Source organism: Pezoporus wallicus, unplaced genomic scaffold (genome assembly GCF_028554395.1).
Source record: "Pezoporus wallicus isolate ANWC-B61680 ecotype Strahan unplaced genomic scaffold, APGP_CSIRO_Pwel_v1 contig_8791, whole genome shotgun sequence".
In the NCBI taxonomy this organism is placed as follows: domain Eukaryota; kingdom Metazoa; phylum Chordata; class Aves; order Psittaciformes; family Psittacidae; genus Pezoporus; species Pezoporus wallicus.
Genome location: NW_026635603.1, coordinates 934,279 through 956,519, shown reverse-complemented (window position 1 = coordinate 956,519; position 22,241 = coordinate 934,279). Strand labels below are relative to the sequence as shown.

General features: G+C 39.2%; 1 protein-coding gene across 3 annotated transcripts in view; it reads right to left on the bottom strand.

The window, feature by feature from the left end:
• Nucleotides 1-22,241, bottom strand: part of PRKCE (protein kinase C epsilon) — a 287,273-nt gene that overhangs the window by 180,659 nt on the left and 84,373 nt on the right. For all 3 annotated transcript variants that reach the window (XM_057396972.1, XM_057396973.1, XM_057396974.1), the window contains exon 2: nt 4,234-4,297. In XM_057396972.1, coding sequence (XP_057252955.1) covers nt 4,234-4,297 — 64 coding nt within the window. The remainder of the gene's footprint in view (nt 1-4,233; nt 4,298-22,241) is intronic.

Below are 22,241 nucleotides of genomic sequence, written 5' to 3'. Positions count from 1 at the left end.
CAGAATAAATATGGTAATTTACTAATTATTTCTCACAAACACTGGACTACTATAAACTGTTTTTCTTACAACTGCATATTTAAAATGGAGTCACCAGATGTTTAGTTAATACCAGAATTGACTGATTACATGCTTTGCAAGTCTGACAAAATATTCTGGCAGAGTAACAACAACATCAACCACCACCCATGTTTTGATCTGGTACCACAAAAGCAAGTTATCAGAAATTCTTATTCTTCAAGAATAATGTTTGCATATGGCATGACAAGAAACTAGCACAGGCTGCCCAGAGAACCTGTAGCTGCCCCATCCCAGGACCAGGTTGGACTGGACTTTTAGCAATCTGTCAAGTGGAAGGTGTCCCTGCCTGTAGCAGGGGGGTTAGAACTAGATGATCTATAAGGGCCCTTCCAATGCAAACCACTCTGTGATTCTATGATGATTCTATGGATCAATGAAGCTCAGTAAAAAAAAATCCAGCCAATACGACTGGATCTGTGTCAGGTCCACAGTTTGTTTGAGCCAAGGGATTTGTCTTTAAAATACCCCTTAAAGTTCTGAGAGGGCAGTTACCATTTGTCAACATCTGATAAAGGTGTTCAAATTATAAACAAAAGCTTTTATAAATAGAATTTCACTGATTTATTGCTGCAGCTATTTTAGCTTCTGAATTGGCATCTTAGTGTGCATCTACATTTGGAGAGTCTCCACTGGCAGAGCTGTTTCCATTCATGGGGAACAGCCGTGCACGAGAAGGTCCCTTCAAACTCTAACCATTCTATGATTCTATGAAACGCAAACACATATTAACCTTGAATGCACACAGCCATTTTAAAAATTAAATCTACAGAAGGTAAATAACCATGCAGATCGATTTTGGCACAGAGAGTGTAGAGGCCTGAATCAGGTGTTACAAAATTACTGGTTATAAACCTTAAAATGGAAAATTTCAAAAACGTATTTCAAGAGCTGTTTTCTCTTCCTTCATGCACATCAGCAAAGCGTGCTGAAGTATTCTGCAGAACGAGTTTTGAAAGCACAATATGGGAATGTTCAAATTTTAGCAGAAAAATGTAAATCCTAACTTCTGAGAACACCACCTTCTGCGTGATAGTTCATTTCACATTTTCTTTTCAGTATGTGGGCCAGACAAGTCCCTACTACAGAATTTACAAAAGATTGCTAAAATAAATAGTTACTCACCCTCCCTCTCAGTGCAGAACAAACATTCAGAAGCCATAAGCAGGCTCTAAAGCAGGATTAGTGTAAAAAAAAAGATGATGATAAACACATTCCTGTTGGGTTTGTCGTTTTTCTTGCAAGGGCTTTTTATGCAGTTTGCTTTCCACATCTCAGGCTTTAGCATTTGTATTTTCTAACCTTTTTTCTGCTTCAAAGACTAGAACTGAATGGGAGCAAGTTCTAGAAAATAATTTTTTTCAGAACAAATCCAGATTCCTGAGATTTGAACATGCCACTGGGAGAGTTGGCATTGCTGTAAGATATCCAGTGGAGAACAGCTTAAAGCCTTGGGGTTTTCAGGCTGACCCTTAACAAGTGCACTGTTACTACTGGAGAAGAAGAGCTTCTTCTGAAAGAAATTTCAGAACATAGGATGTGGCAGAGAAACTGGCACAGCTCTAAACATGGATTTGTAGCTCACCTTTAGAATGGGGAAAAAAAATGCAAATAGCAAAGCCAGCAGCTCAAACCTTCTTTCTACTATTCCACATAAAAATACCTGCCAATTTTCAATACACAGAATTACAAGACCATACTGGTTAGCAAGTATATACCACATCTCAAGGGATGAGATTTTTTTTACTTCTTTTTTTTTAATACTGCTAGCTAACCAAGAAACATGAAATGTGATTGCTTCCTCCAGTTAAAGTTGTTGCTACACATATTTTTGTTTTCACAAATTGCCAACTTTTCCCCTTCCAGAATTCAGCTGAAATATTCATGCCCATTTATGCAGCATAAAAAGACTACTATATACTCTCTTCTATTTGCAATGAAGACTGGAGTTCAGAAACAAGATCTTGGTAAAAACCTTAGGTCACCTGTAGCAGTCACCTCAACCAATCCTACCACTCAAAAGTCACGTACTTATTCTAATTTTAATCTTATGTTCCTTTTATAGTCAATGAATAAAGACCAACTACAGCAAACTGCCCCATTGAAATACATAAAATACATATCAGATGTATTCTATTTACATATATATTTATATACGTATATATACATAGGCTGAACCCAGGACAATAGATCAAAAGAAATAAGCATTTTTTAAACATGCAGAATAAATTACTTCCCATGCAGGTTAAAAGTTTCTGTTCACTACAGAAGGATGCATACAGTTGTTATGTTAAACTATGTTCTTCACTAAGACAGCTGAAGTGAGAAGAGATGCACCCAAAATTAGCTAGGCTTTAGCCATAATAAAGCAGTCTGAAAATAAGATTTCATTACATCACTAACAAAACACCACCAAAACAGTTTATGAACTGTTGTACAAACCTGGTCCAATTTACCTTGTGAGGAAAAATGTAACCTTCCTAGAGAATTTTGCAATACTTCTATACAACACTTTTCAACAGTTGTAATTTTACAGGAAAACTCTAAAACTCTACAAGTTCTGTTGCATTTTGAAAGCACATCAACTTCTCCAAGGCTTTACCAAATTAACCCTAACGTCTCTTGGTCTTCCCCAAGGGCTTCCCATACGACAGCATTTCATAAGCTGCTTTCCCTTAGTGGTCTGTTTCCATTGGAGTGCTGCCCTTCAACGCTAATGTAGTGACACAAGCTCTAGCTCTGCAAATTTCTTTCCAAGCACCTTTCAAGTATCAGAGGGTAATACACCACATAATATAGGTGACATTATACCCTCACCATTTTTTCTTTTTTCTGTCACAGAAGATTAAAGAGCTTTTAAAGAACAACATGACACCATTCTTCCTGCCCTCTCACCTGAATACATCTTGTGATGAAATACTAGAACAATGCCTGTCTGGATATCAACCAACTATCAATGGAAAGCTGGAAAAACATCCATCTCCCCTGTGATAGAACCACTTCAATGCCTTTAACTACATTTTAGTTCCATCACTGGCATGCCAATTAGCAAGATATGTGGAAAGTACTATTTAACTGATGTTTTATTTAATATATAGAAAGATAAAAGGCAGAGCATATTGTATGTGGGTACAAAATGTGGCTATAAGATGACGTTTAAATAATAGCTTGCTTTGTTTTTAAAATTCAGGACATAGAGCAGTATATGTTCTTGCAAGCTACTGCTAGTAATTGGTCAGAGCATAGCAATTCATTACAAGGAACAGAAATACAAATGTGGTTTTCCACTGTTTCTCAACTGTGCCAGGCAAAATAATTTTATTTCATAGCATTTTCTGTTTCAGCTCCTATCAGGATTTATGTGAAACTTCTTTATATATTGTGAACCAACAATAACCTCGTTTAGCATTATGAGTTACTGTGGAAAGTTGGTCAGTGGACATAATCTAAACTGATCAAACCCAAACCAGCCATCTAGGCCATTTCAGCAGATCAGGCTGCCATCGAGAGCATGGCTAAGATACAGTTTTGCTTCTTCATAGATTCCCTTATGCCCACCATCTACCACCTGTCTCTGTTCCCAGTCAACAACAGAAAAATATCTTAAGAATTTAATTAATGCTTCTCTTCCACCTTTATTTTTTGCCTTTTTTTTTCCCCAAATATATAACTGCTGTGTCATAAAAAGGAAAACACCTCTTATCATTACAACGTTTTGATCATTACTTTACCTGAAAAAGAAAACATCTAGTGAAAAAATATCAAGTATTAGGATAATTTTAAAAGCTCATAAATTCTTCTCCCCCACCTCTGATATCTTACCATTTCTACCTACATAGCAGTTAGCATAATTCCAAAAATAATAATTTGGAAGTTTTTTCTAGAAATTGGTAACTACTAAACTATTCTCATTTCATTACTGCCCTTTCAGCTGGTATAGTTACCCTCAGTGATGAACAGGGTAATATGAACTGTAACTGTTCATTGACTCACATGCAGTTACATCAAAAAGTGTTCACTTTAACTTGAGCTCTTTAACTTAAACTTCAGATTTAAGAGGATACCGGCACAGCACCTCCTCTACCACTTCCATTGCAGAGGCCCTTGGAAGATTCCATTCATAAACGAATAAGATAAAAGACTGAAAGTCCCTACCTTCACCTGATGATCCTGAAAGGTCTATGATGACATACACTCTCCCTTCTGGCTCCAAGTCAATCTGTAATCAAGAAGAGAATTAGAAAAAAAACTTAGAATGGCTCCCAAAGCAAGTGACTGCACGTGCAGGAAACAAAAGGTTTCCAAAACTCATGAAGCCAAGGTGTAGATGGAACATATGGACAGGTCTACAGTTCACTACCAAACAGAGCCTCCTTTTGCAAAGAGGTGTGTTGAGGACCATGTACTTTCACTGAAGTAAAAAAGAAGTGTGTACCCTTAGCACTTCTAAAGCTTGAAACCAGTGAATTTTTCCAATACAATATTTAAAGCACTGTTCTACCATACATTTGCACCACTACTTCCAGGGAGACGAGGAAGGAAGTTAAAAAGTGGTAGTATTGAGTAACTTTTTTTACTGTAATTTATACCAAGCCCAGATATGCAAATGTGAAAACCAACACTGTGGCCTATTCAGATCCCAGCAAGGCAGATCAGCTCTGGTCACCACGGGGGAAATGAACACACACACAGCTCGTACGCCTGGGTAACACGTGTTTATAATACTCCTTTTGTATTCCCACAGGGAGAAAGAAATACATCCTTTACACACTTTATCTGAAATACAAAATCTGTTTACTCTGCACCATTCTGGTAGATTTTAAGGAGTCTTCACTCTTGCGGAGATCACTTTCACTCAGCATGAAATACAGGTGCTCACTGCCAAGCTGCTGCGGGAACAAGCTCCTGAATGTTTAGGCATTGCAATGAAGAGCCCATTATAAACCCTCCTGCATTTTACCACAGGTTCCAATACGGCTGGATTTGAGTATCCTTGGGGTGCCCCAGACATTACAGACTAATTTTGCAGCCACCCATCTCAAAAAATTAAACTATAATCAAACCACCATGTAATCGATAGCTCTTACTGACACATAGCAGTTGTCATGCGATTACAGGGAGTGAGTCAAGTAACGTAGTATCCATTAATACTATATTTTCATTCTATTTTAGTAGGCAAAGCACAGAGATGAAATGTCATGACCACTTCCAGGGTACCTCAAGGGGTCTTGTCTGCCCAGGCCTGCCCTGCATCCCACCTCTCCAGCCAAGAGCAGGCAGTCATGGAGGCACGAGGGCAGCCCCTACCGTGGACATCAGGCACCTCCTTGGGGATGGGGACAGGCCAGGGGCTGGGACATGGGCCAGCAGGTATGCTTGGCTTGGCAGGCCAGGCTGTGGGGGACTGGAACCCAGCCATGCTGCACCTTCACTGGGTCAGGCACCAGCAGCCCTGGGGCTGACATGGCGCCCTGGGCTGTGGGGAGGATGGCGGAGCCCCAGGAGCCAGGCAGGGACGCTGGGGGGTGTTTGTGCACCCTGGACCCTGACACTCACACGGGACTTGATGAGATCAGGACTGCCATGTACCAAACCACTATGGGTTCCTGTCGGTACCACACCAAACGGACGCAGGGTGAAAAGAAGGGAGCGTGCCTCATGTCCAGCGTCCAGCCGAGCTCCGCTCGCCGTGGGCTGGCACTGAGGTAACCGCACCCAGGGCTTTTGGCGGGAAACGGGTTATGTGCCCTCGCAGCCCACCTCCCGCTCCTGCGCCCTCAGCACGCAGCCCTGCTGCAACAGGGGAAGCAGGGCCTTGCTTCACCAACGTCAGCCAACAGCAAAGCCATGAGCAACGTCAGGCACTAGCCCTGAATAAGATGATCAGCAAGAGATTCAAACTCATCATTTGGGAGACCAATCTTTGCATATTAGCAAGTAAATGAGCAAAAGAAGAGGGCGCAAAGAGGTACAGGCTATACCAGGATTTGCCTGTGTACATTCAGCTAGCAGCTTCATGGGGCCACCATGTTTCTCTCATCACCTGAGAAGACCTTTACAAGTCGGGCACCTCTCTCTTTTGGGCCACAGCTGCTGAACGCATCAGGATGACACAAGGTCCTCCCTCCGCGAAGCTCACAAAAGCACTTGTGTGCTGCTCGGGAGCGAGCCGGTAGAAGAGTTCACAGGTCCGGCTGATGTCATCGGAGCAGCGGATCAAGCGAATGATCTCAGCTGCTGCATTGTAAATAAGAGGAGGCAGGAAATAGGTGTTAGCAAGGGCAGGGGTTACTCAAAGGAGAGGAAAACGAAAGCGTGGTTGAGAGGTTTTCCATAAATAAAGTGCTGAATGTTAAGTAAAGGCGTTTTTAACAACTCCTCAACTGGCAGCGTGAGGTTTCTGGGGGAGTTTCAGGCTGGTTTTCTGTTTGTTTTGTGGATTTTTGTTTGTTTGCTTGGTTTTGGTGGGTTTTGGGTTTGTTTGTTTGTTTTTGTTATTAAATAAAGCTACTGATCTTGAAATACTGCTCCTCTCCCACTGAAATAAGGAAAATATTTGAAGATCAGAGGCACAGGTGCATGAATAGACTTTGATGTCTACATTGAGGGATGCTTTTGAGAAACTGCTACAGCACTTAACAGATGGCTGTACTAAAGACAGGCATGTCTAATGCTCTGTTTGTATCATTTTATACTGTTTGGCTAAGCTCTCACTAAAGTACTCTATGCAGTTCAAATCCCAGTATGCACACACACATACAAAAACCCAACAACATCCCTGCGGCAGAATTGGGCATCTGGAAGAGCTGGTGACCACCATCACAAAATCTCCGTTCTGCCCATTTAGGTACCAATAGCACTGGAAGAAACTTAGGAAAAAGACTGGAGCACGGAAACCAAGTTTCTATTACCTGCCAAGTGGGCTGGTTTCATATGCAATTTATTAAAGATGCTGCTTGCTGATTTCGATTCAGAATTCTTGCTGATTCTCTAAAACAGAACAAACTCCTCATAAAAGGGAGTATCTTCTACAAAGAAAGCATGTATCCCTCTTAAAATAATCTAACACCAATAACAATGAAATGGACATATTGTTAGATTTATACAATACCCACATTTCATTTCAGTGAGTACCAATGCTGACAGATTCATCAGCCACATGAATTAGTACTTTTGCCAGAAGCTGGCAGCTCAGCTGCCTCAGCTGACCTTACATATAAAAAGAACACCCCAAAAAAAAGTAGAATCCCCTACACTAACAGGAATCCTTTTCATCCAAGGTCTTTCATGTATCAAACCAAGCACTGAATGAAAAGGACTGATTCAATTCTAATTTTTCATAAAACATTTCTGATTCAATGCCTAGAAACACAACGGTATAAATATGCCCAGAACAGTCAAATTACTAGAATATAAACAATATGCCTTTTCTTTCAATCTGAACATTAAACTACACTTAGAATGTGAAGACTCTGCCATGTCATTTTATAAATACATAACAAATATACATACTGTGCAATCTAGAGCTTCCATTAATTTTTCACCAAATGCCCACATGTGAAATGCCCTTAAGCATATGGAACCAGAAACAAAATGACTGACCAAATTCTAACAGGCATCCTTGAATGCAACGTAGTTCTGATTCTGACCCTTCTCTGACAAAATACATCCCTCTGAATGCAGCCAAGCAGAGAAACACTATGAGAAGATATCTAGAAAGACATGACTGTTCAAAAGCACAACAGAGAACAAGGCAAGATGCAAACTAGGGATGGGACAGAGGTCTCGGTACAAAAGCAGCTTTGCTGTAAGCAAGGCACATTACAAAATATACACACCACATTCTCCACATGCAGCAAAAGATGTTACAACTATAACTGAGCAAAATGTCTGATCACCAAAGAGTTTTATCCTGTTACTGACTCATGCTATTGCTGCGACTTTTGTTAACATACAGAGTTTTAGTAGATGCCAGCAAGATTAATTGTAAAGGTACTTTAAACAACTTCTATATTGCTAAAATAATTCTTGTGTGGCAACACACTGAGATGAGTACAAAAATGCTGGAAAGCAGTACAGATCTTGAAAAACTCCAGGCATAAATAAAGCATATTAGCAGCCTGTTTCAGGGAACAAAAGGCAACCATCCATAAAACCAGACATACTTTCAGAGGAAAAACCTATATTGAAACCAAGGCCAAGTTTCAGCATATTGAAGGCATTTATAGCTTCACAGTCACTAATGGATTTCATTTTCAACACCCTTTTGAGACAGTTCCCCATCTGTAAAATGAGATACTCCCAAAGGCACAAGCTAGACTAAATGACTTGCCAGAAAGCCATACAAGAAGTCTACAGTTAAACAAGAACTGAATTCTGGCCTCTGGAGGCCCAGACTGCCCACTACACCATTTCTCCTATGTCTCAGTTAAGTTTCTCTTGGTCAAGCGATACACATCCTGTCTTCCTGCAATATTGGAGACATCCAAGTACTTTAGAAAACAAAAACTGACAAAACACAACTTTGATGGGTACATATCTAGGAGGCAATTTCCTTTCTTTTCCATTCACTCAATACTTCTCAGTAAAAACAATACAAAACAAAAATATTGCTTGAATATTTCTTTGCAGCATTTCCAAAGCATCCCAATTCTTGGGCAACTCTGGAGTAATGCAGATTTAATGAAATTATGCAACAGATTGTGAAAATAGTTCAGCTTCTCCTCAAATTTTGGGTTTTGCAAGCTTTTAACTCCTAAGCATTTTCCGGAAAAACTGAGTCCTAAGCTCATGCAGCACCTCACCATTCTCCTCCTCTCAGGTGTAAGATGTAATTCCCATCCCCCTAAATATGAAACTCAGAATTCTCAAAATCTTAGGCTAAGATTTTGCTAAGGGAACCACATACTCTCTCTAAGCTTATAGGAATGAGGAAGATTAGAATATGCTATACTTATATTTGTGTTGCACCAATGGTTCATATTTGAATATGAAGAAAATTTTACATTCTTGACTACTGTACAGCCTGAATCACTCCATCAATGTTTGGGAGTGGGGTTTTCATTGCAGCTGATAGCATCAGCACAGAGATTTTGCATGCTCTACGGAGCAAACTGAGATGACAAACTATTATCTTCAGTGGCTTAGTGCCGCATTGCCATCGTCCTTCACTTGATCATAACAGAGTCCATCAGACACCTATGTTCCAAGACAAGAACGTCACCTAAGATTAGGTGCACTATATTCATTCCAACACCAACTTGTCAAGAGAAATTTAAGGATAGTCACTGACATAAAACTCAGATCTCAAATAAACAATGACTAGACAAATGTTTCTAACAGCATAAAGGCTGAGCAAGTTTTACGCTGATGTTCCTTAGCTAGATAAGATATGAAACAGGGCAAAACCCCATCAACCACAAAGCTGTTTAGGATTTTGGCAACAGTATAAACCAAATGGACTATGTAAGCCACAGAAACAGAAAGAATTAAGTCCTAAAACCTGCTTTGCACCTCTTGTTGTGATGTTCTAGGATTATCTGATATTTGAATAGATTAAAGCATAAACCTCCAAGCACATGATTTGTTAGTGCTGATGGTTATTTGAATCATGTAGAGCTTGAGAAGTCAGTATGTATTAACCTTTACCGAGTGCAGTGTAACAGCAAGTTTCTCTTTGAACACGCTTCTCTGAAAGGAGGAGGGAAAAGACTGTGTTTAAAGAGCTGAAATCTGCAAATGCTTGGGGCAGGAGGGTGACAGCTGCTCTTCTGAGGGCCATTTACTTATCCAATTCTGATAAAATATTACTTTTAGGAAAACACATAGGAAAAATAAGAACAGTTGTAATCCATTACAAAATGACTGGAGACAAGGTTTGTGCTGGTCTTTTGTTGTTGACCACAAGATTTTTCTGCTTCAATTTAAATAGCTGATAGAGTACTTATTTTACCTTATGCAAGAGAAAATAAAACATCAATAGTGACACTCTTCAATATAGTCAAAATGACTGCAGACCAAGTTATTTAGAACTTTCAGAAGACCACCATTATTAGAACAGAAGCAAACTCTTGACCAAAGCAACAGACAGAGGTAAGATTAAACTTGCACACTTACCCCAGCATTCACTCCCATATCTCTAGGAAGCTCACCTAAAACGGAGAGCTTTGCAATAGGCTCCATAAGGCCAGAAAAGTAGCTGAGACAATTCTATTTAATAATATTATGTGAAAATCAACAGATTTCACATGTTGCATCATTATCCACATGAAGTAAACTTGACTTCTAAAAAAATCCCCCCCCAAAAAAACATGTTGTAAAAACTTCCCTATAATGTCTGTTTACCTCCATGATTGCCCACCCCCCCCCCAGCCTCTTGCTCTTCTGGCCAAAGAAAGCAGGTCCCTTTCAGAGCCAGTGAAGTTCAGAGCCACAAAGTTCACAAATCTGCCTTTCATTATGAATGTTACATACTTGATTATTATAATTACAGAGAAATGTAACACAGCTTGCCACATTGTAATGGACCACAATGATATACATGAAAGTTAAGAAATTTTGGCCGCAGGGGATTCTATCATTTATTTACTCGTACTCAAAAGTCAACAAAAAGACATCAAACATCTTGCATGTCCTACAGAAAAGATCAAACACTTTCCAGTGCCAGACACATGCACAGACATAATACAGAACAGAAGCATCCAGGGAAAACCAATATTCAGCTGAAATAACCACAGTATTCAGAAATCAATTCTAAAGCAAGGATCTTTCCATTACTTAACACAGCATATACCAATATTCAATTGTAATGTCCCGAATCAAATGTGATATGACTTTGATCTGCCACAATCTACTGCACCTAAGGACTCTCAGGCACCAACAGAGAAACATTCCTCAATGCATGGTGACACACAAACACATGTGTGTTTGGGCACAAACGTGCACATGTGCACACTGAGTAGTCACACACTCGTTTTGTGTATTACAAGGAAGAACAAGTTTTATGGACCACTGTACTGGGACTAGGGTGTGCACAGATCATTTTCTGGTAGAATCCAGAGAGTTAACTTGGACAGAAGGCTATATGCATGCAACACAACAGTATAAATGGCTTCAAAAGCATCAAGTAGTGTGACAGCAGAAGCATCATTGCACAAAACCAAGTTTCTTATCTGAAGGGAGGAAGATACTGTCGTTACTATCTTGAAAGATTTGGGTGGTGAGTGTATGTATGGCCCAAGGTACTATTATCAAGGTACTTAAGAGTTACATGCCCAAACTGGTTAAGGTTTCTAAATACCTTGAATCTGAACTCATGAGAGAGGGAAATAAGTCAGCAAGAGAAATTTTTTAATGAGTGGGAAAAAAGTCAATAACCTTAACAGATGAGGTTGCCTAGGCTCTCCATTCAGAGCATTCTGTCTCTGAACAGGTCAAAGGAGACTTGTTCCAGTATGAGTCTTTCAGACACATGTATGTGCGCTGGTTTGTTCGTTTATTTAATCCAGTAGAGTTATTCCGATGATGTAAATGTCTTCTATTAGTACGTTTTGTGAAGGCAGGGGAATAAGGCAAAGTTACACAGTACATTTTCACAAAGAACCTACACAAGCCCAGTGATAATGTGAAGTACAATGCATGAGAGTTGGGTTTGGCTGCACACCGCTCGACTTCAAGAGAAAGTACAGTAAAACCACCTACAAAACAAAAGTCAGCATAAAGCCATTCACTTGAAACAGCTGCTAAATGTATTTCAAGAAAGAAAAGAAATAGTTCAGAGCACTTTCCCAAGCAGATGGTTATTTGATTTAAGAATAAAGGAGCTGCATTGTGCAGTAAGAGCTGACCTGTAATTTCATCACAAGGCTTTTCAAAATGTAGTCTTTAATGCACTAGTGCAGTGGCACTCTCTAAACCATAGGGAAATATTTAGCTGTCAAAAAATATTTTAAACACAATTATTGTCTTGGGTTATGGACATTTTTAAATGTCATGCTACAGAACTGCAACCAGAAGGGAGGGAGTTACTTACATAGCTAGGAATAAAACACTGAATAAAGAATCAGGACTGCAAGCACATCATGGTTAGCTGACTGCTACATGTCAAAAACTGATAAATGCTGTCAAATTATTTTACTACAGTACAATTTCATTAGGGACTCTTAATCAGGGACTGGAGTGATAAAACAAGGGGTAATGGGTTCAAACTTAAACAGGGGAAGCTTATGTTAGATATAAGGATGAAGTTCTTTACTGTGAGGGTGGTGAGGCCATGGCACAGGTTGCCCAAGGAAGCTGCGAATGCTCCATCCCTGGCAGTTCAAGGCCAGAGTGGACAGGGCCTTGTGGGACGTGGTTTAGTGTGAGGTGTCCCTAATCACAGCAGAGGGGTTGGAACCGGATGATCTTAAGGTCCTTTCCAACCCTAACTATTCTATGATTCTATGAATTGCAGATAACTGCTTGCACAAATGCCTAAGCCCAAGTCCTACATGGCACATTTTTTTGGCCTCAGAAATCACCTGAATGTGACGATTTAACCATACAGATATTTGGAGTTTCTCCTAATTTAATTAGCCATCTTTACAACATGCTGGACAACCACCATGAAATAGGTATCTGCATAACAGTTAGTACATGGATAAGCAGAGAACCTTAAGATTGTCTAGTACTTTTCCTGGTGATATGCAACCATTTTGGTACATTGCATATATTTTTCCTTATTCCCTTAAGTAATTTCTGTATTTCCTTACTTCCCTTAAGTAAGACTGTGTAAAATCTTACAGATTAAGATAGCAAAGCAACATGGTCTGTTTCCTGTAAAGCATATGGTATTTTTCTTCCCTTTATGGTTAAAACACTCCTTTCTTTCCCTGTCCTTCTTCCAGGTGTACTCTGAGAAACTCAGAACTGTGTACAATAGGAAATAGCCACACTAAGAATAAAGAAAATAGCTGTGCTGAGTTTTATACCTCAAAAATCAGGGAGATTAACAGTCATAAGGTCCAAGACTGAAGTGGCATAAATTCAAATCCTTCCTAAGTGTGGTAAAATAATCTCTAGAGGCTAGGAAATGGTGATATTCAGATTACATGAAGTTGCCCTTCAGTTTTTTGACTGTTAACCCTATTCTAGCTCTCTCTAAAAAAGATTCTGCTACTTGCCTATTAACCACTTGTATTTTAAGAACATTGTTGACATCTTGGGTTTACTGCCTCAGAGGGAAGAAAATAAATATACCTTACACAAAACCTCAGCATGAACTAGACAGACTCTTTAGCAGTGATCTCAGACCCTTCTCACAAGAGATTCACGTTTAAGTCTTCCAAATACTACTGTGCAATGCCTTGCAGTAACTTCTGAGAGAGCTCCTACTGGACTTAAAATAATCAATCAGCCAGTTAGAAGAAAGCAGCAGGGAACTGAATCCACTTCGGTTCAGTTCTAGTTCATGTTCAGTTGTAAGTAAAGCTGTGCTGGCTTTGCTCCAGTTAGCAACAAAACTCACATCTAGGTTTTGTTCCAATTTAAAAAAGAAAAAATTACAACTACTGTTTATGACTTTGCGTTCAGCTCTGCTCCCTGTGAAGAAAGGAGAAAGGCCTTTCTTATCTGAAAGTCAACCACATTAAATGCACTCTCCATTTCTATTCACAGTAGAAATGAATCCTCCATTAGGAAGGAGACAGCTTGATTCAATATGCTGCCAATGGGCAAACTGCACTTCAATGACTCGCTGAAACTTTTAAGTAGCTTGTCGATGTGTGACACCAGCATCAGCTGCAAGCCAGAGTTCACCAGCAGAGAGAAGAAAAGCTCTGACTGGTAAATTCTTACTCATCTATTTTGCCAATTTGATTTATATATGAATGAGATTCCCTTCCCTCACACCACCTAACTAAAGTGGCTAGAAACTACAGAATATGCAATTAAGGTAGTGCTGGAGGTGTGCCCAGAAGCATCTTTGATCTCAGTAACTGTCTATGAGTTACCACTTTTGCCCAGATTTCCGGAAAACAAACAGAATCTGATTTCAGGAATCATCTCTAGAAGCTATCAAGGCTTACCTGAAAATTCTGCAGCACCCAAGCTGCTCCTCTTCCTGTCAAAACTGGTCTTTTAACACAACAAAATCTCCGGTTTATTTTGCACTTTACCTTGGTGTAGCCTTTGTGAAATTTTGGCTGATAACCTGTCAGCCCTGCAGAACATCACTGAGTCACCACACATCCTGGCTGACTTTTGAGTTTTTGTTTCGCGTCTCAACTCAGCACCCAAGGCCAAAGAACATCACAGCGCCCAACTCTTCACCACCCAGATGGTCAAGCTGCTCTGAGATGCCAAAGAGGAGCAGCTCCACAAACTGCTACTACTACCAGGCAAGAAGCAAAACACACTACTTCAGGTAGGCAGAACTTAAGAAAGCTGATGAAATAATATAATACATGGACCAATATATATTCAATTAAAAGCCATGAGTGAACAAGAAGAACAAGGACCTAGGGAAGAGCGACAATCACAGAACACGCAGAGACGAAAATTATATGTCTCCGATGTGACACGAAGCTGTCACAAGCAAACAAAAAGAAGTAAAATAGTATTTTAAGCACAAAATTCTGCTAAAATTACTCTAAAAATGCTGTAATTATTTTGTGAACAGAGCCATACTCTACACTTCTTTTAACCTTGATTTTAAATCTTAGAATGCTTCTCATTCCTATTTCAGCTCTCCTGCTGTATCGAAAGACCAGGGTTCTTTCTCCCTACCATAAGGGCTAAGCTTTTTAAAGGTAATAAAGTTCGGAACAGTTTTTAAATCAAGACACCAAAACCCACATAATTTAGGAAGTTTCATTATTCACCCAGGGAACTCCAAGCCTGTCCTTTTTAAAAACAAGGTATCTCAGTTTAGATATCTTTGTATTGCCTCACTTTTAGTAACTTCAATGCAATTAAAAAAAAAAATGGGTCTTCTACTTTCTCATTCAGGTTCAGACATATTTTTGAGGAAAGAAACTGGAAATACAAGCAAAAAGGAAGCCACTTATAGAATTATCTAGATTTGGTTACAGAAAGGGGAGAAGACTGAAAAAAAAATACCACAAAAATATTTATTTCCCAGTTAAAAAAAGAATAACTCTTCTGCAAGGGCCAAGATGAAAGCATGAACACACAAGCTCCAAGAAATATAAATAAACAATCTGGGTTATGAAGATGGAAGGAAAAAGCATGTTCTACACAAATATTCTCTATGTCCTTTCACGTATGTATCTGGAACCTGAGCTGCTTTACAACAAACACTGCCAATACAATAAACAAACATTGCATGATATACAAATCACAATAGTAAAATAGAATTGGCATCAAGTAGTTAAACAAAAGTATCCTTCCTGGAAATAGCTCTCCTCCTTACAGCCTGCCAAGAATTGAATCAATTCAGAGCCTTTGTTCAAGTTACACTAAAAGTTAAGTTTTAACGAAAACAGAATGAAGAAAATAACTTGCAAAGGTATCTTTGCTTAAAAAACCAAACATCAGCTTTCTGAATGTTTGTTCAGTTAAGAATGAAAGACTTAATTCTGCCTTCAAACTAGGTGACACACTCAACCGCCAGCAGTAATTTACAGACACTGGCTGCTGTGCAGATATATTAGTCCCTTTCTATCTTGAGCACACACACAGAGCACACACAGGATGAGGCTGCCTCTGCTTCCACTCCTGTGAGCCCCCTGACATCCCTTGTCCATCACACCTACATGAGGTTTTAAGTAAGGAGGTCTGTAACAGACTGGGAACTGGATGATATCTCAGCTCTCAGTCTGCTATCTAAACAGCAAGATCATTCTCGTTTCCCAAAGGAAAAGGTTATTTCTAAAACCTTGTATCAGATAAACATTTTGCCAGTAAATGTGGCAGTTTCAATCACATAAAATTATTTATATTAGATACGTTCAACAATTCAATCCCTGAAAAAAAAGTAAATTCAAGAATAGCACCAAAACTTTTTAAGGCTTTGAATTTTATTTTATTCATTAAATACCCAGAATTGGCAGAAATTAACCCAAAAATTTAGCAGAAAATGTAGCCCCCAATGCTCTCTTATGTCGCCTTCTAAAAAATTGCCAGCACTTTTATTTCCAGAAGAAAACATCATTGGAACATCTTTCTTTAGTTCTATATTTTTTCCCCCTTTAGAAAGTACAAGATCTTCAGATACTATTTAATACTGTTGGGTTGGTTTGTGATTTTTTTTGCGTACTTTTCGTCTTGCCCTGCTGATATTTTATCCTCTGTTTAATTATCAGCATAGAAAGATTAATGAAGCTAATTCTGTTAACAAAATGGCTATCCTGAGGACTACAATTATATGTGATTCACTTGGACTTCCTCTGCAGCTTTAGCCATAACAAACCCAAAGCAACTCCAAGACTATTCAGATGTCAACTACAAAACACTGTGTGAAAAGAAAAACTAAACAAAGAACTGGTATAGTCCATGCTACCCGTATCTAAATGTAAAAAGGAAAACCAAGTGAAATAAAATTGAGTAGCTCGATACACACTGCCAGGCAACCTATATTCCATGAAAGAGAGAGACTACAACGTAACATCTTGAACACAGAGATTACAGAAAAGGAAATGGCAAAAATAGCCACTACTATTATTACTGTTCCTGAAAAGTTAGACGGCAGAGGCCACCAGCCAGGAGTGGCACACCAGGAATAGCTACATCTCCAAAACTCCCTAAGAACAAACACATTCTGAGGTATGCCGTCCTACCTTAGCATTTACTTCCATTTACTGCAGTGCTTTAAACGGAATCGTATGGGGAGTTCTCACGTATTAGATAAGGGTTCGACATGAAAGATGTTGGGTTAACCTTTTAAAATCTCACTCTTTCAGACATCCGTGCAAGTTTTCCAGTATTTCCTGGATTTAAAGGGGAAAAAAAAAAGAAAAGAAAATCAACAAAAAGTTCCTCCCTGACACTTTGCCTGCCTTGTATTGTAGCTTTTTGGTTGTTCCATTTTTAGTCCATGATGAAACAGGAAGTGCAGAGCCATTTACACGTGCACTCAGATTTTGTTCTTTGAGAAAACTGATTATAATTCAAACTTTTTTTTTTTTTTTTTAATATCCTTTTAAATACAAGAGTATTCAGTTTTGGGTAATGTATTTGGAAAACCTTAGCTGACATTTTATGCAGTCAAATAGTCAGGGCTCCTGGGGCCCGACTCAAGATAACTGAAGAATTCTTGTTCGTTTAGATCTTAAGAGATAAGAACCACCCAGTTCTGGTAATGGAAGGCACTGCATGCTGCCTACTCTCTTCTGTCAAGCCAAGTAAGTAGAGCAAAGCTAAAGCCTGTCTTCCATGTAACAGCCTTTTCTGGAAATTAAATTGTAGGTATTAAGAATCTACTATATCACTTGCTAACCAGTTTCATTAGTTTATCATTTTTAATGGGAAAATAAATACCTGCTTTGCTGTTCATTTTAATCTATCTGGCCAGCCCTCAGTTCTTGTTTTACCCTTCTCAGATTGAAAAGCCCGTTTTATTTTTTTACAGACCCAAATTAAGTAACCTCCCATTGTTCCTTTTATTTAAAGCAAAGCAGTGAGCTCAGAGTTTCTCCCTATAAAGAATCTTCTCCAAAGTCTGAATGCTTTCAGAAATCCTACTGTGAGCTCTGCTATTGACCTGCTGGGTTAGCCTGGGCAATATACTTCATTCACCCTCCATGTGCCTATTCCACCTCCTATAATTAGTCTTATTTAGAGTTCAAATTCTAAAAAGTTCAGGCTCTCCTTACCACATTTCTGCAATTAGAGCCTGATCTCTTTACCATTATCTACACTGGAGTTTTTGGGTTCTAGGCATGGTGCCACGTTAATAGTTTTATTTTAACTGCAAAATTGACTAGGAGCAATCAATCATTATTGTAGCCTACTGATAATCCTGCACATACTTCTGCTATGGTGCACCTCTTTACAAAAGGCAAGGAACCTTACCACTCAATTTACGCAAGATCTCCATTTGGGTTTTACAGCACGAAGCTTTGCAATTCTAATTCCACACAGAGAAGGCAGAGGTAGGTCTTGCAGCAGATCTATCTGGCCTTCAGTACATGTTTTGTCTCCATTTCCAACCAGTTTTAAAAATGCTGACCACCCATAATCCTCCTATGTGCAGCCTACAGAAGAAGGAGGAATAATTTCACACCTGGGGGAAGTGCCATGAAAAATCTGTCTTCTGTAAGGAGCGTGGAGGCAGGCAGGACAGGCTTCTTCAGGAATGCATCTAAGTTTTGGGTACTCTTAGTCCTCGTTCCTCCATCTCTGGTTGGCCTACAATTTCCATAAGCGCTATCCCACACAACTTGCAGAAATCTCTGCCTTGGACAGCCCTATAATCAAAACCTCGTCCTATCAAAGTTTGTTTCAAAACTCTCTCTCCTGTGATAACCCCCCAAAAAATTATTATAAAAGGTGATCAGAAATGGGAACTACGTATTTCAATTTTTCACTAAAAGTGTAAAAAAGCAGTTCCCAAAGATCTGCCTGACCAGCGTAACAGCAATAGTTCCTTTACTCCAGAGACTTCAAGGACAGAAGGGGAAGAAAAGTTACCTTGGTATTGGAGAAGAAAAGTTCTGAGTGTGTGGGTTTGGTGTTCTGTTTGTTTGGGATTAGTTTTGTTGTCATTGCCCATGTCCATCCCTCTTCCCTCATCCCCCCCCCCCCCCCCCTTTTTTTTTAGATGCAGTGTTTTTTCCTTACTGGTAATAAAGATGAAAATGATTCATGCACAAGCATGACCTTGTTAACTGCCCAGGCAAGCCCCCTTTAAGTAAGGCTCTCTGGGGAATGCTATAGATCTCCACAATGTCTGTGTAATATTGCAAAGTGAGAGTTCTGGACTGTTTCCATTTCTAGTTCTCTGACCCTATCCAATCTGTTGCTTGTGGTTCTGTCAAATATGTTGCATTTTAACTTTTCCCAGGAGCCTACACAGTTTCTCTTTTGGGTTGTTTCAGAAATTTATCCCATTACAAAATTATTCCCCCCCCCCCATCAAGGCAAAAGGCTCTCTCTCTAAAAATTAAACATACATACAAGTGTGCATGCTACTAAAGTTGCTGACTGTTGAAGATAAAGATGCAGTGGGATCCAGTAAAGACAAGAGAATAAAAAACCATAGCATTCTCAAATAGGAATTTGTACTGAGCCATGGAGATGTGACTATTTCTGGGTAATTTGGTCATTTTTCTTCAACTGTCATTAAAAAAATAATTAAAAAATAATAAAAAAATAGATGGAATTGTGTCCAGAATTGAAATAATAGAATTGAGCATAATTTTCCATATACCTGAAGAAGCGCTGGGAAAAAAAAACAACCATGCAATTACTGCTTTGCTGTTAAAACTTCTTTAAGACTGTTGGTTAACCTAATCCATATTTTTCCCCCAAACCTAATGAAACCCAAGTTAAGCCTGAACCCTGACCTTCAATTTGTTCCCATTTTCTTCTTGGATCATTTTAAAAGAAAATCAGTGGCTTTAAATACCATGAACAGTCCCAACAATAAACCTGAAACACTGCCAGGTATTTTTGAAGCACTCCAATGAAGTTTCTTCCACTTCAGGACAAAACTGAACGTTCTCTGCTTAATCCAGCAATGAGAAAAACTGTTACTCCTACAACAGACAGGATCCTACGAGCATCCAAGCAACATCTATATATCAAGCACAGCTGAAACACCCTACAAGTGAATAGACGGTACAATCTGGCAGCCTGACTGGGCTCTCCTGTTACTCTTCACCCCCTGCACCCTTTCCTCATCTACAAGTAGTAGCCTTTTATTTAATGTAGGCAATGACAGCTTTTCTGACTGCTACCACAGATCTACCACAGAGTAAGAGAACTTAATACTTCACGTTGCTCTCATCGCTTGAACAGTATCAAAGGAAGGAACTGAACCTTCTCCGACTCAGCAAAGTCCTGACTAGCTTACTTGAATTTATTTTATTAACATTTAAAAGAGGTGAGGTTCCCATCCTCCCTTCAACTTCTGTTATAAAAGATGTACAGTAAAAAATGCAAGCAGCAGCGGCAAACATGCTAACATTAAAAACAACAGAGAGAGAGAGACTAGCTCTCCTACTTCATAGGCATGCTGCACACATAGAACATAGAATCAGAATAGTTAGGGTTGGAAAGGACCTTAAGATCATCCAGTTCCAACCCCCCTGCCATGGGCAGGGCCACCTCACATTAAACCATACCACCCAAGGCTTCATCCAACCCGGCCTTTAACATCTCCAGCTCGAACAGGTATTTGGCAAGAAAAAGCAATAGTGGAATAAAACACAACACTCACAAAAGCTAAGTTAGCTGACATTTTATCTACACAACCAACGCTTCTCAAGGATTTTTTTTCAGGTTCAAAATCAACTAACAATGGATGAATCAATATTTCACCCAGGATTATCTTCCTAACATGTGGCTTTGATTTTATAACCAAGAACCAATGCACATTTTTAACACATGAAGAGATACCAGTTACATGCCTGAAATTGAAGTTAATTCTGAGCAGTCACAAAACAGCAGCTCAGTCTGGGAGCCACAGTCCAATTAACTTATATTAGAGCAACAACTACTTCAAGTATCTCCTACTTCGACACCTATTTTATTACAGATTTTTCTAGGCATTTAAGCAGTAGTTTGAAAAGATGTTTTATACCAAAAGATTTCAGTAGCTAAGGAGAAAATCTCTTACATTTAATTATTACTATGTGCTTGCAATTTTCTACAGAATTACCAAATATCAAGCTTTCTGAGAGCTGTAAATCGCTTATTTCTGCACCACGTAGTGTTTTGCTTACAAAGTCATTAAAAATGGTAATGCAAGGTATATAAAACTATGGCCTGCTTCTCAGATGGCTAAGCAAGCAAAGCACACATTAAACTAAACTGTATGTTTTTATTCTCAACCATTTACCCTCCTTTTACGCCCTTACTTTTTATATAAATCAGGACAATTAATGAGTTTACACTGCAAAAACTTCTATACAGAACCAAATCTAATGGCAGTGTAAGAGCTTTTGTGAAGGGTCATGCATTGAAACACTGCTAGGTTATGGCAGCTTTGCCCTCCACACAAATTTAGATGACTGCAAACCAGAATCAATGAAGAGAAACTGAGAAGCACTGAAAGATTCACTCTGGAGGCAGCGGGTCCTTTCAGAGAGCTTTGAGACAATAGTGGAGGGTGAAACTGAAAGCAGCTTTTGGAGTACATGACAGCAGCAGTGGGTTTACTCGGCTGCAGTCTGGAAGTGATGATTGAATCAATCCTTAGAAATAAAACAGCTGAACTCCAAAGATATCCCAAAGATAAGGAGCTGCCCCAAACCCACCCAGCTACCAGACCTCCTGCTGACTTTTGTTTCTCTCCTCTAAAGCGCATCCCGTCATGACCACCTCTACTGCTAGAGAACTGCTCCACTAAAGGAGATGCAGTGGGGGAAAACAGAATAAAGCCTGAGATAATCCAGAAAAGAATGTTTTGTCCCTTTGAGAAATCAAACACGTATAACAGCAAAACCATCTAGTTATCCTTCTCAGTTACTCTCCTTGAAAATATTTGGTACTGCAGTAATGGTGATGAGCATATCCATACTTTTCTTCTGCCTTTTCCTATTATTTGTGGTGCAGTGACTTTACTAAGTGTCACTAAATGGATGACACAAAAATAAACATGCCCATACGATCATAGTCCCTCAAGTTTATCACAAACCACATGCAGCCGTCTCTGGGAAGCAGCATCAGAAGAATAGAGAGTAGTTTTCAAAAGAGATGAACTTCAATAAGAATGCTGAATGAAGTCCTGTTTTAAGCTCTACCACAGAATCTTTAATATTATTCCAATAGTGCTAGGCTCAGATCTGTCAGGATCTTTTAAGTTTTATTAAGGTTATCAAACTCAAAAAGGAAGGTCTCATTGGACCTGTATTTGAACATAGCGTTCCAAACCTAAGGTTTAATTAATTCTCTTACTCATTCTATAGATGTACGTATCATATAAATGCTAATAATATATACCTTGAAACTAAAAATGAAATTACATATTAAGATAAATTCTGTAGAGCAGATTAAAAGTA